General features: G+C 40.2%; 1 protein-coding gene across 1 annotated transcript in view; it reads right to left on the bottom strand.

Annotated features, from left to right (window-relative positions):
- Positions 1-13392, bottom strand: part of LOC143036739 (short transient receptor potential channel 4-associated protein-like) — a 37867-nt gene that overhangs the window by 12561 nt on the left and 11914 nt on the right. The window contains 6 exon segments of the mRNA XM_076204426.1: positions 923-1043; positions 3320-3530; positions 3785-3889; positions 7043-7171; positions 9353-9463; positions 9806-9959. Of these exon segments, the coding sequence (XP_076060541.1) occupies positions 923-1043; positions 3320-3530; positions 3785-3889; positions 7043-7171; positions 9353-9463; positions 9806-9959 (831 nt within the window).

The raw sequence follows: 13392 nt of genomic DNA, 5'->3' as shown, positions 1-13392 counted from the left end.
GGTTGTATATGGATGATGTTGTGATGCATGAGGTGGAATGGGCGGGGGGATGAGGGATGAGGTAGTGTATGTGAGCAAAATTTGATGCAGCCTGAAGGGATTTCTCCCTGTCTTCTCTTTTTATGCACGGGGGGACAGAGAGGGGGGGGTCATTGATTTAATGAAGCCGTCTTGCTGTGGATTTGCTGTGTTTTGCGACACTACCTCTGACCCAGGGCAGTGGATAAGATGCAGGGATGACCCGTCATCCGGGAGGTGCCAAGATAAGAGTGAGGGTGGAAGAGTGTGGAGTGTATTTAGGGATGAAATGGGTGGGAGTGTTTTTATGCCTTTCCCTTTTTGGCTACCTCCCTTGGAAGGGGGAAAAAGCCTTGGTATATGTATGTACTAGGCTAGATAGGGTGAGAAATGAGGAGGTGAGGAGGAGAACAGGGGTTTGAAAGCGAGTTGGGAGATAGGTTTGATGAAAGAGTATTAGGAAGGTTAGAACACATGGAAAGAATGAGTAAAGAAAGGTTAGTAAAAGAGGTGTAGAAGGCAGAGGTGGAAGGAGTGAATATGAGGGGAGGTAGCCAAACACATATATACATACATACATTTACACATACCAAATATACACATACAAAATATGTGTCTTGCTGCTACTGGTTCTGACTCAAAGTGGGCAGGGGGGTATGGATGAACTGTCATCCACAAGGAATTAAGGTACAGGAGACAACAATCATTGTTGGATGGGTGTGGGACAGGTTAAGAATTAAGAGTAGTCATATGCCTTGACTGGACCAACTCCCCCCCCCCCTTAGAAAGGGCTTTTTAGTACACGCATACATGTATATACACATATCAAAAGACCTTTTCCCCTTCAAGGGAGAATAATAATGATAGGATTATATTCAAATTAATCAAAACACTTTCCACTCACCCTGTATTCTGACTGATCACAGAAGCTGTGTACAAGCCGGAGGAACTGAATTTTTAGGGCAACCTCTGGTGAGCACTCACAAGAACTCTGATGCCCCGGCACTCTTAACCGTTCCTGGTAACTGCAAAAATGATAAAGCATTTATGATGATGATGATGATATGGTTTAACGTCACACACTCCCCACTATCGGGAGGCTAGGACGGTGCCCCTCACAGAGGGCTTTGTAGCGTGGAATTTAACGAACCATGCCCTTGGTTCAACTTTACCAGTGTCAGGACTCGAACCGCCCTCACCTCGACCTTCGCCGCAAGTAATGACACACTAACCCGCTCAGCCAGCAAGCTTCCAATAAAGTATTTACACAAACATAGAATTACTAAGTTAACCTCTTCACTCCGGGGCACATCGCACGTCTGGCAGCATTAGCTGCCCGATGTGCAATGTTGCGTCATAATAATCGCATTATAAAAAATAAAGTCAGTGCTCAATCATTCGTTCCCTTTCACCCGTGTATTTTGATAACCATAGAAAATATGATGAAGCCAGTTTAGAGAGAATGGAGGTTACGTAGGTACGACTACAATAAATATAATCAAGATGCCGATGTTGGCATCATCGAGTACCCACTTGCTCCTCATGCCGCCTACGTAGGCGTCACCGTATGGAAGTGGTTAACCATGGGTACTATGCAGTGAAAGTTTGTTAACCCTTTTCATACGATGATGCCTATGTAGACGTCATAAGGCACAAGTGAGTATATCAAGATGCCGATGTTGGCATCTTGATTATATTTATTTTGTAATTATAGCTGAGTGAGCCCAATATTCTGTGAACTGACTTGATCATATTTTCTATGGTTATTAATATTCAGAGTGAAAGAAAATAAGTAATACAGCTGTACCTATTTTATAATGAGATTATTGTGATGAATCATGGTACATCAGGCACCTAATGTTGTCTGCAAGAATTTGACTTATATTGAAGAGGTCAAATGGATGGAAGTATCTTCAAGGATAATGTGTGTATCCATGAAGTTGGGATGAGATATGTGAGCTTTTGTGAGTGCATACAGTCCTGGTAGTGCAAAAAATAAAGAGAGGAGGCCTTTATGGACTGATTCAAGTTATAAAAAGTTTTGGGAAGAATGTAAATACAGCGGTGTTGGGGATCTGACTGCTAGACTAGGAGATGACTAATAGGGAGCTTCAAGGTGCCAGGTAAGAACAATAGGAGAGAAACTGTTAGAAATGTGCTTAGATTGTGGTAGTGAGGGATGCCAGGTAGATAACTGTGATGGGAGAAGAAAATATAGGGCTATAATAAAAGATCATGGTAATGAAAGCTGGTAAGAAAAGAACAGTTATAGTGAATTGTCTAGTGAAACTGCTTAAGGGAGGGAATGTGACAGAGGATTGGTGGAACACTTGTGTAGTTCTATTTTACAAAGATACATATATACATATATAGATATACCAAAGGTTTTTTCCCTTACAAGGGAGGTAGCCAAAAAATAAAGACATAAAATCCACTCCCACCCATTCAATCCCTAACACATACCACTCCCATCCACCCAATCCCTCTCCCTTATCTTGGCTCCTCCTGGATGACAGGCATCCTTGTATGTCGCCCACTGCCCTGAGTCTGAAGCAGTGTCGCAAGACACATCCACAGCAAGGCCGCTTCATTTAGTTGGCTACCCCCCACTTTCTGCCCCTTCATGCAGAAAAAGAGATGGGGAAAACTCCCTTCAAGTTGTGTCAATATATCATTCACACATACTCCCCTCACCCCCCCATCCCTCACCCACTTCCTTCCCTGTATCACAGCATCATCCATACACCATTCTCTACTCACCCCTACCTTGTCTTCTCCCTAGGATAGAATTGTGTTCCTTTCATTTTTCATGTGATGTTCTATGGGAAGGATTTTGATTTCTGAATGTACATGTCTTATAGGAGTGATTTTGGTGCATCCTGTTATCAATCTTAGTGCTCCATTTTGTAAATTGCTGGTACTCATCTTGCTAATTGTGGTGGTATAGAGGAGAGCAAAGGGGAAGAGATTGATCATATGTTTGCAAGAAAACAATTGGATGTGTTAGCATCAAGTGAAATAAACTGAAAGGGACAGGAATATGGTGGGGTGTCTGAGGTGGTGAGTGGATGAAGGAAGAAAGGTAAAGGTGGGATTAGGATGGAAGATACAGGCATTTGTCAGTGCATGTGTGCCTCATAGTATGAAAAGTGAGCTCCGACATCATCAAATACCATTAAATTATGTTAAGATTTCTACAACTAAATTTAATCAATTGTTGAAGGACTCTTGAGCAAATCTTGACCAGCTGCAAGAATGTTTTCTATGAATATTGGTTAACAAATAAGTAACAAATTCTTACCCGTCACATCTCCATATAAAATGGTCAAACAATTTGGACAATCTTGGGATAAGTCTGAGGTGTGCTAATTGTGCCTGAACCTTTTTTCTTCGTTCTCCAAGGAGGAGGAGTCCCAGGATGTAGACTGTCTCAACACGGTGTAGCATTGGTTCAACTATTCCTTCTAGTGTTAAGTTGGGGAATTCATTCTGATATCTTTCCAATACATCTGCTTCAGAGAAAAAGAAAATTAAAGAAATAATAAGAAAGCATAAATTCTTTGAAGGAAACAAGTCAGTGAATATCAAAGTATATATACTACATGCCACCCTGTTTTAAGTGAAGAGCTTTTAGGGGCAGTGGATGAGGAGACACTACACATTTTCCTTTAGGGTTACTATGCTAACATAATGTAGGACCAACTTATTTCCATGAATTAAAGAAAGGAAAAAAAGTGACTGATACAAGATCATTTTCATTACTTACAAGATGTAGTAGAGCAGTTTTGATTAAGAATATTTGAAATAGAATCTTCAATGAGCCGCATCCAGTGATCCTTCTCAACTGTAATTCCTTGAAATCTTGGTTCATCTGCAGATCATTTAAATTCCAATCATCTGTCTATATATTATATTCCCTTTATGAGGGAAGTGGCCAGCCAAAGCATGCACCCACCTCCACCTATCCCACTCCCATCCAACACCCACTTCCCTTTCATTTTAGTTCCTCGTGGGTGAAAAAGATTGATTGATTAATCACTCCATCTCTAACCCTAATGCTGATATTTGAATTTCCTTATCTTTCTTCCTCGTATTCAGCAATTGTGCGTGTGTACACATACACACACACATTGTACTAATTTATAAGGGAGGAAACAAGGAAGACCCATTAAATTACAGACCGGTCTCCCTGACAAGCATAGTAGCAAAAATTCGCGAAAAGGTCGTCAAAAATAGATGGGTTAAACATTTGGAGGAAAAAACTATACTGACTCCAAATCAATTTGGATTCAGACTAGGAAGATCATGTACAACAATCTTGATCTGCTTCTACTCAAGATTAACAGACATAACACAAGAGAGAGATGGTTGGGCAGACTGTGCCTTTCTGGACCTACAAAAGGCATTTGATAAGGTACCACACAATAAACTAATAAGGAAGATAGAATCAATAGGTGGCATCAGAGGAAAATCATTGGAATGGATGAAAGACTTCCTAACTGGGAGGAAAATGAGAGTAGTAATTAGAGACGAATTCTCAAATTGGGAAGAAATGATAAGTGGTGTCCCGTAGGGATCAGTACTGGCACCGAACATGTTTGCTATATACATAAACGACATAGACGAAGGAGTAGAGTGTTATATGAATTTCTTTGCAGATGACGCAATAATACTAAAGAAAGTAAAAACGGAGGAGGATTGCAACTCATTACAACAAGACTTGGACAAGATCTGGAAATGGACTCAAAAGTGGGAAGTGAAATTCAATATCAAGAAATGTAGTATAATGGAATTTGGAAAAAGTAAAAACAGAATATCGAGAGATTATAAAATTGGTGAAGAAGAGGTCAAAAAAGTAAATTCGGAAAAAGACCTTGGAGTGATGATCAGCAAAGACATGACACCAGATAAGCATATTAATAAAATAGTCAGAGAAACCTACAATTTATTGAGGTCAATAAAAGTGGCATTTGCCTATTTGGACGAGGAAATGATAAAAAAGAAATTAACTACACTAATAAGACCAAAACTCGAGTACGCAGCAACACTATGGACACCCAGTATCAAAAAGAATATAAAGAAGTTAGAAAGAATACAAAGAGCAACAACAAAACTGGCACCAACTCTTTTTAAAATGACATCTGAACAAAGACTGTCCAAATTAGAATGACCAACTCTGGAACAAAGAAGGGAAAGAGGAGACTTACTATCTATAGAATTATGAAGAGAATGGAAATCTTAGATAAGAATGACTTATTGAAATGGGACAATGGAAAAACAAGGACATGGAAAAAAAAAAAAAAAAGATAATTACAGAAGAGATCTTAAAAAAAAAAAAAAAAAAAAATAGCTTCCCACACAGAGTGATGGATACTTGGAACAAATTGGACAAAGAAACAGTGTGTGCAAACACTATTTAAGAATTTAACCCCTTCCATACGGTGCCGCACACGTAGGCGTCATGGACTTAGATCTCGGTGGCAGCAGCCAATGCCAGCCGTACGACGTGTCGTAATAATACTCGCATCATAAAATATAGTCACCGCTTATATCGATCGTTCTCTCTTCACCCGTGAATTTTGATAACCATAGAAAATGCGATTACAAAAGAATTAGAAAGAATGTCATTATGGAGGGGCGACTACAATAAATATAATCAAGACACCGATATGGCAGCCTCGTGAATACACTCGCTCCCCATGACGCCTACGTGTGCGGCACCGTATGGAAGGGGTTAAGAAAAAAGTTGATGCTGAGAGATACAAAGATGGGTCACCACAAGCATAGCTCCCTTCCTGTATAATACAACTAGGTAAATACACACACACACGACTTGATGGTGCAGTGGTAACATTTGCAGCTGCCACTATGGTGGTCCGGATTCAAATCCCACCCAGGGCTGAAATAATTTCAGTATCACTGCGCTGTGGGTTTTTACTCCAACTCTCATGGGCAGGGAGTTGGGTGTGTGTGTGCATGTAAGGTCATAGTATCACCCATAGATCGGTCATATATGAGTTCTGAGCTATCTTCCAGGAGGGAAATAGCTGTCGATCACGAGTCCAAATGTGATCCAAGACCATGGTAAATCACACATACACCAGTTGGAACAATATATGAATTTAAATCTAAGTATGATAATTTGAAAATAAGGATACATCCCAAGTTGGAACCAAACATAAATCTGAAGCTTGGTGTGATAATTTAGAACGTAAGAAAGAGAACTCCATGAACAATTTTTCATTCCTGTGTATTACAATTAGGTAAATACAATTGGGTACCTACATACATATATACATACATGCAAACATACACACTCACAAACATACACACTCACAAACACACACTCACACAAGAGGGGCCCTTAATATGGAAGCAGCTAATTCAAATCACATACACCCATCATACAATCAAAACCACTTAATTGACCCTTTCATCTCAGCATCTCTAAGATGAGAGGTCATTCCTGTTCTCTATCACACTGCTTAGGTTCAAAGCGATGTACTGAACACACAACTTTGACAAGTTCTTCGAAATACTCTTTCCACTTTTCATGACCTTGCCTTACTCTGTTAACTGTCTTCCATTCTTGTCATCCTATACTCCACTCCCATTTCTTTTTTTGTAATTTATGTAAGTGTTCCTGTGGTGTTCTTGAGCAATAAACAAGAGTAACTGGTGGCATGCATTTCTTACTGAAGCCTGTGAATTGTAATGGATGTATACAATCATGGGCTCTTGTACTGGTATGCTCATAGATCCTTGCACAGATGTATATACTAATTACTTGTCTATCTATATACCATAAGGCTTCTTCCCATTACAAGTGATGCAGCCAGCAAGGGAATGCACCCACCCCCACCCTTGTCAATCCCATCCATCACCCATCTGTTTCCCTTCTACCTTGAGTGTTGTTAGTTGACTGGAATTGCTTTAGTGTAGCCTGTATCACATCCTGAACAGCTGTAAAAACTATAACTTACAAATAACTACTTCCTAGTTACATTTCTTATTTACTACTTACATGGTAATTTGGTGGCATAATCTACTAGTCGGGGTAAAAACTCTGGAATGCTGAGGACAAAGCCTTGATTGATGTCTCGCAGTGGAGACAAACTTTTGTTGTTATTTTTCAGTTGACTCTGTTCATACACTGTAGAAAGAAAATTGTAAGCACTTAATTATTTAGAAATTATTTTCATCCAGATTTAAATGAAAATTAAAAATTTTTAGCTTATATTCCACATGGAGACTTTGTACTGTTTTGCTATCATACCAAACGCAGAATTATTTCATTCTGCTGAGGGTTGGACTCAACTGGACCAAGTTTATGGCCATAACCATCCCTCAACTGTAACTAATATTTTCTTTACCATTTCCTCATCCAAGTAATCAAAGGCCACTTTCATTGATATGCTTGTCTGGTGACATGTCTTTGCTGATAATTACTCCAAAGTCCCTTTCTGAGCTAACTTCCTTTGTACCAATTTTATATAGCCCTGATATTCTATTTTTCCTTTTTCCAAACTCCATTAGACTACATTTCTTGATGTTGAAGTTCACTTCCCATTTATGACTCCATTCCCAAACTTTATCCAGGTCTTTCTTTAGTAGTTTTGCATCATCTGCAAACCTCATATAACATTCTACACCTTCATCCATGTCATTTATATATATGGCAAACATTATAGAAGCCCATACAAAACCTTGTGGGACTACACTTATTTCTTCCCAGGTTGAATATTTGTTTCTAAGTACCATACATACATATACCAAGGCTTTTTCCCCCTTACAAGTACCACCTTCTGGTAAAGAAATCTTCCATATATTCCAATAACTTTCCTTGTACACTATCTACTGTTTCAATTTTTCTTAGTAGCTTTTTGTGTGGTACTTTATCAAATGCTTCGTTTGCCACATATATAAATGACATGAATGAAGGAGTGGAATGTAAACTACCTGCCTAACACGTGTTGCACACCACTGGCCATAAATCTCACGGCCCAACACAATTATTTCCTACTGAAACCCATGTTAGGCAAGTCTATTGAACATAGATGTTTTAATAATATCAATCAATCAACTCATAGGTTAGTCAGGCTGGTTTACTCTGAGTTAGAACTCATTTGCAGTAGTAGAAAACATACCCCTGTAAACCCATTACAACAGCTGATCAAAGAACCAGCAGCACCACCAACACTAAGCTAGATGTTGAACTACTGTATATATATGAGATGCTGTAGTTTGTTCTTTCTGCATAATAGGGCTGGAGAAGAGGTGTTGCCTTACTTTAGAGGGTCATATATTCCAGAGAATATAAACCTAAACCTAAATTACACCTCAGAATTTTAGGGGTTGACTCATGCATCAGATTGACTTGTATGCTATCATATATACATACATACATATACCAAAGGCTTTTTCCCCTTTACAAGGGAGGTAACCAAAAAACAAAGGCATAAAAACCACTCCCACCCATTCCATCCCCTACATACTCCACCCCCCTCTTTCCTTCCTCTTATCTTAGCACCTCCTGGATGACAGGTCATCCCTGCATCTTGTCCACTGCCCTGGGTCTGAAGCAGTGTCACAAGACACAGCACATCAACAGCAAGGCTGCTTCATTAAATTGGCAACCCCCCCCCCCTCTCCTTCCCATCATGCAGAAAAGAAGACAGGGAGAAATCCCTTTGGGCTGCATCAATTTATTTATCATACATACTCCCTCACCCCCCATCCCCCACCCACTCCCCCTCATGCATTACAGCATCGTCCATACACAACCATTCTCCATTCACCTTTATCTTCTGTCCTCTCCCATCCTTATTTATATTAATAGATTGACTAATTATTACTACTTTCTTTTGCACCCAAAAGATTTTGTAATGTTTTAATGAAGCGGCCTTGCTGTGGATGTGCTGTATCTTGCGACACTGCCTCTGACCCAGGGCAGTGGACAAGGTGCAGGGATGACCCGTCATTCAGGAGGTGCTAAGATAAGAGGGAGGGTGGAGGGGTGTGGAGTGTATTCAGGGATGGAATGGGTGGGAATGATTTTATGCCTTTTTCTTTTTGGCTACCCCCCTTGTAAGGGGGAAAAAGCCTTGGTATATGTATGTATGTATGTAAAAGATTTTGTACCTGAGACAATTGACCAAGTGATCCTGTCCATACTATGTCACACCTCTCCTGACCTCTTCCATGAACTTATCTACTCCTTTATCCACTCCTCCTTATCTCTTTACACTACTGTCAGTCCTACAACACTTCATTGCATCCATTTCTTCATCAGTGAGTCCCCTGGGTTACACTACTGTAATTTTTAGTTACTTACATGAAGGCTTGTTTTCATATACATCAAGGTCTGAAATGGTGACAGCAAGAATGTTGCAGAAGTTTGCGAGATAATTGCCATCAAGCTGGGAAATGAGACGATCTAGTCCAGCTGAAAGATTAAGCATTAGTTGACAATGGTTAATGGTACATGTGAAAAGTTAATGTATTGCCAAAGTTACAAACAGTATTATGTTATTGTATCTTCTGATAGAATAAAATAAACTATCAAGAAATATAAAATATACGTATTTTTGTAGGATCCATTATGCCGTATGCTAAACACTGGAATCCAAAACAAAGTATTAAACCCCTGATGATGCAATATGTACCCTGAATATTTCATTAGGTATAAAGAAGAAAGTATTTTTGTCAAAAAAAAAAAAATAAAATAAAATAAAATAAAATAAAATAAATAAATAAAAACTATATTTATCAGAATGAGATTACTTACGAACTGTATTAAGCTGAAGTGTGTTCTTTCGGAGAATAAAGAGATGTTCAATTAGAGTGGCTGCACGAGAATAAGTGTGAGCATTACCCATTAAGGAGAACAACAGCTGAAGGACCTCACTGCTTTCACAAAGTTCTTCTCCAATTGAAGTATCCTGAATACAGAATTACAAATATAATATATATGTATATATGTATATAGATATATATATATATGCATGAGGAGGAATGGGCAGGGGGGTGGGGGGTGGGTAGTATGTGTGAGTAAATTTTGACGCAGCCCGAAGGGATTTCTCCCCGTCCTCTCCTTATATGCAAAGGGGGACGGAGAGGGGGGGTCGCCGATTAAATGAAGCGGCCTTGCTGTGGATGTACTGTGTCTTGCGACACTGCTTCTGACCCAGGGCGGTGGGCAGGGTGCAGGGATGACCCGTCATCCAGGAGGTGCTCAGATGAGAGGAAGGGTGGGAGGGGTGTGGAGTGTATTTAGGGATGAAATGGGTGGGAGTGTTTTTATGCCTTTCCCTTTTTGGCTACCCCCCTTGGAAGGGGGAAAAAGCCTTGGTATATGTATGTATGTATGTATGTATGTATGTATGTATGTATGTATATATATATATATATATATATATATATATATATATATATATATATATATATATATATATAAATTTTTCAACCCAATAATTTTAACCATATTCCTAAAAAATACTTAGCTAATATTTTAAACTATATACATTTTATGTGGTTATGATGTTTCTATCATGAATATGCACAGTACTGTTATCCCATATTAAAGAGGGGGTGTCTGAAAGAAACTATTCTGACTAATGTTGGATCATTTCAATCAGCTTAATAATAATATGTGCTGACACAATTTTCTCTAAGTGCAAAGTCCATAGCTACAAAGTGGCTGGCAGAACACCCTTGGGTCCTCCCATAGATCTCTTTGGGAAGAAACTTTGGACTGTTTTCTGTGTTGTATTCAAGTGGGATGTGCTGTGCCTTGCGACACTGCTTCTGATCCAGGGCAGTGGACAAGTTGCAGGGATGACCCATCATCCAGGAGGTGCCAAGATAAGAGGGTAGAGGGGAGTAGAGTATGTAGGGGATGGAATGGGTGGGAGAGGTTTCTATGCCTTTGTCTTTTGGCTACCTCCCATGTAAGGGGAAAAAAAGCCTTTGGTATATGTATGTACATGGTTCATTAAATTCCACACTACAAAGCCCTCTGTTAGGGGCAACGTCCAAGCCTCCCGATAGGGGGGAGTGTGTGACGTTAAACCATATCATCATCATCATCATGTATATGTTCTTATGTTATGTTCTTATGTATGTATTCAAGCGGGATTGTTTCTATGTCACTGAATGAAAGTAGAATGAGGGGAGCTTTTGCCAGTTATGAGCTGTCATCAGCTTTCCGAAGTAAGAGGTGGGGAGTAATCACCAGCTATTATGTGAAAAGGAGAAAGAAATGCAGCTACAGCTAATAGAAAGCAATACCAGGTTATGTCTGGTGAACCAAGAATAAGCCCCTCAGGGCTGCTCCTGCATAGGAGGAAGGGGGATGGTTCTCTATAACACCCATCTTGTAGGACCATTACTAGTGTTTACCCATTATTGGTCCATGGACAACAATATCTAGCCTCAAATGATTCATTAATCTACGGTACCAGGAGTGAGAATAAAAGGTTGACCTACGAAAAGGTGGATGAAGGATGGGGAAGAGGAAACGAAATTATAAGGGCTATGGTCAGGAGGTGCCAAGATAAGAGGGAGGGAGGAGGGTGGAGGGGAGTGGAATATATAGGAAATGGAATGGGTGGGAGTGGTTTCTATGCATTTTTCTTTTTGGCTACCCCCCCTGTAGGGTGAAAAAGTCTTTGGTATATGTATGTATGTCAGAATGATAAACAAGATAATTTGTGCATGAGTGACAGAGTGAACATGAAAATAGTGTGGTTTAAGGCAATGACCTGTTGCATGAGCAGTGCACACCAAGGACAAACTAGCATTATTGCTAGGGAAATAAAGCTCAATCTATCTATATACCATGGGCTTCTTTCCCCTTTATAAGGGAGAAGAAGAATACATACATATAACAAAGGCTTTTTCCACCTTACAAGGGAGATAGCCAAAAAACAAAGGCATAGAAACCACTCCCACCCATTCCATCTCCAACATACTTCACTCCCCTCTACCCTTCCTCTTATCTTGGCACCTCCTGGATGATGGGTCATCCCTGCATCTTGTACACTGCCCTGGGTCAGAAGCAGTGTCACAAAACACAGCATATCCATAGCAAGGACGCTTCATTAATTCGGCGACCCCCTCTCCGTCTCCTCATGCAGAAAAGAAGACGGGTAAAAATCCGTTCGGGCTGCGTCAATTTATTTCTCATACATACTCCCTCACCCCCCATATCCCACCCACTCTCCTTCATACATCACAGCATCACCCATACACAACCCTTCTCCATTATCCCTATTTTCTGTCCTCTCACGTCCTTCTTCAATATACATTCCCCCCTTTCCCAATGCCCCATTAACCCCATCCATCCATCTCATCCTAGGTCTCCCCCTCATGTTCACTCCTTCCACCTCTGCCTTTTACACTTCTTTTACTAATCTTTCTTCACTCATTCTTTCCATATGTCCAAACCATCCTAATACTCTTTCATCAATCCTATCTCCCAACTCCTCTTCCACACCCCTATCCTCCTCACCTCCTCATTTCTCACTCTAACCAGCCTAGTAACCCCTATCATACTTCTCAGACATCTCATCTCAAACACATTCAAACTCCTCCTTTCTTCCTCCCTCAAGTTCTGTGTTTCTGTCCCATACAGTACTGTCGGCACAATCACTCCTTCATACAGTCTCCTCTTGGCATTCATTCCCAAATGTCTACTTCTCATTACACTTTTTAACCTACCAAGGCATTTACTCGCCTCTCTCAATCTATATTCTACCTCCACCTCCACTCTTCCCTTTCCTGCCACACTCGCACCCAAGTAACTAAAACTATCCACTTCCAGTCTACTGCCACTCTCTCCACTTGCACATCTAATCACCTTATTTTTACCCACATTTATCTTCAACTTCCTTCTTCCACATACCCTCCCAAACTCTGTCACTAACTTCCTCAATCCCTCCTCTGATCCTGCTACAAGCAGTGTCATCAGCAAACAACTGGCTTATCTCTCTTTTTTACATTTTCTTTAATCATCTTCAATCCCTGACCCACTACCCTTGCATTTACTTCTCACACCACCCCATCCATGTATAAATTGAACAGCCAGGGTGATATAACACATCCCTGATGAAGTCCCACCTTTACCTCAAACCACTCACTCTCTCCATTTCTAATCCTAACACAAGCTCTACTACTCTCATAAAAACTCTTGACTGCTCTTAACAGCTTTCCTCCCATCCTATATATCTGCAATACCTCCCACAGTGCCTTCCTGTCTACCCTGTCATAAGCCTTTTCCAGATCCATAAAGCCTAAAATACACCCTTACCTTTTCCTATAGCTTTCTAAAATATCTATCTTACCACAAAAATCTGATATACGCAACCCCTACCT

Source organism: Oratosquilla oratoria, chromosome 21, assembly GCF_046742065.1.
Source record: "Oratosquilla oratoria isolate Oo_2021 chromosome 21, ASM4674206v1, whole genome shotgun sequence".
NCBI lineage: Eukaryota > Metazoa > Arthropoda > Malacostraca > Stomatopoda > Squillidae > Oratosquilla > Oratosquilla oratoria.
This window is presented reverse-complemented; position numbering and strand designations above follow the sequence as displayed.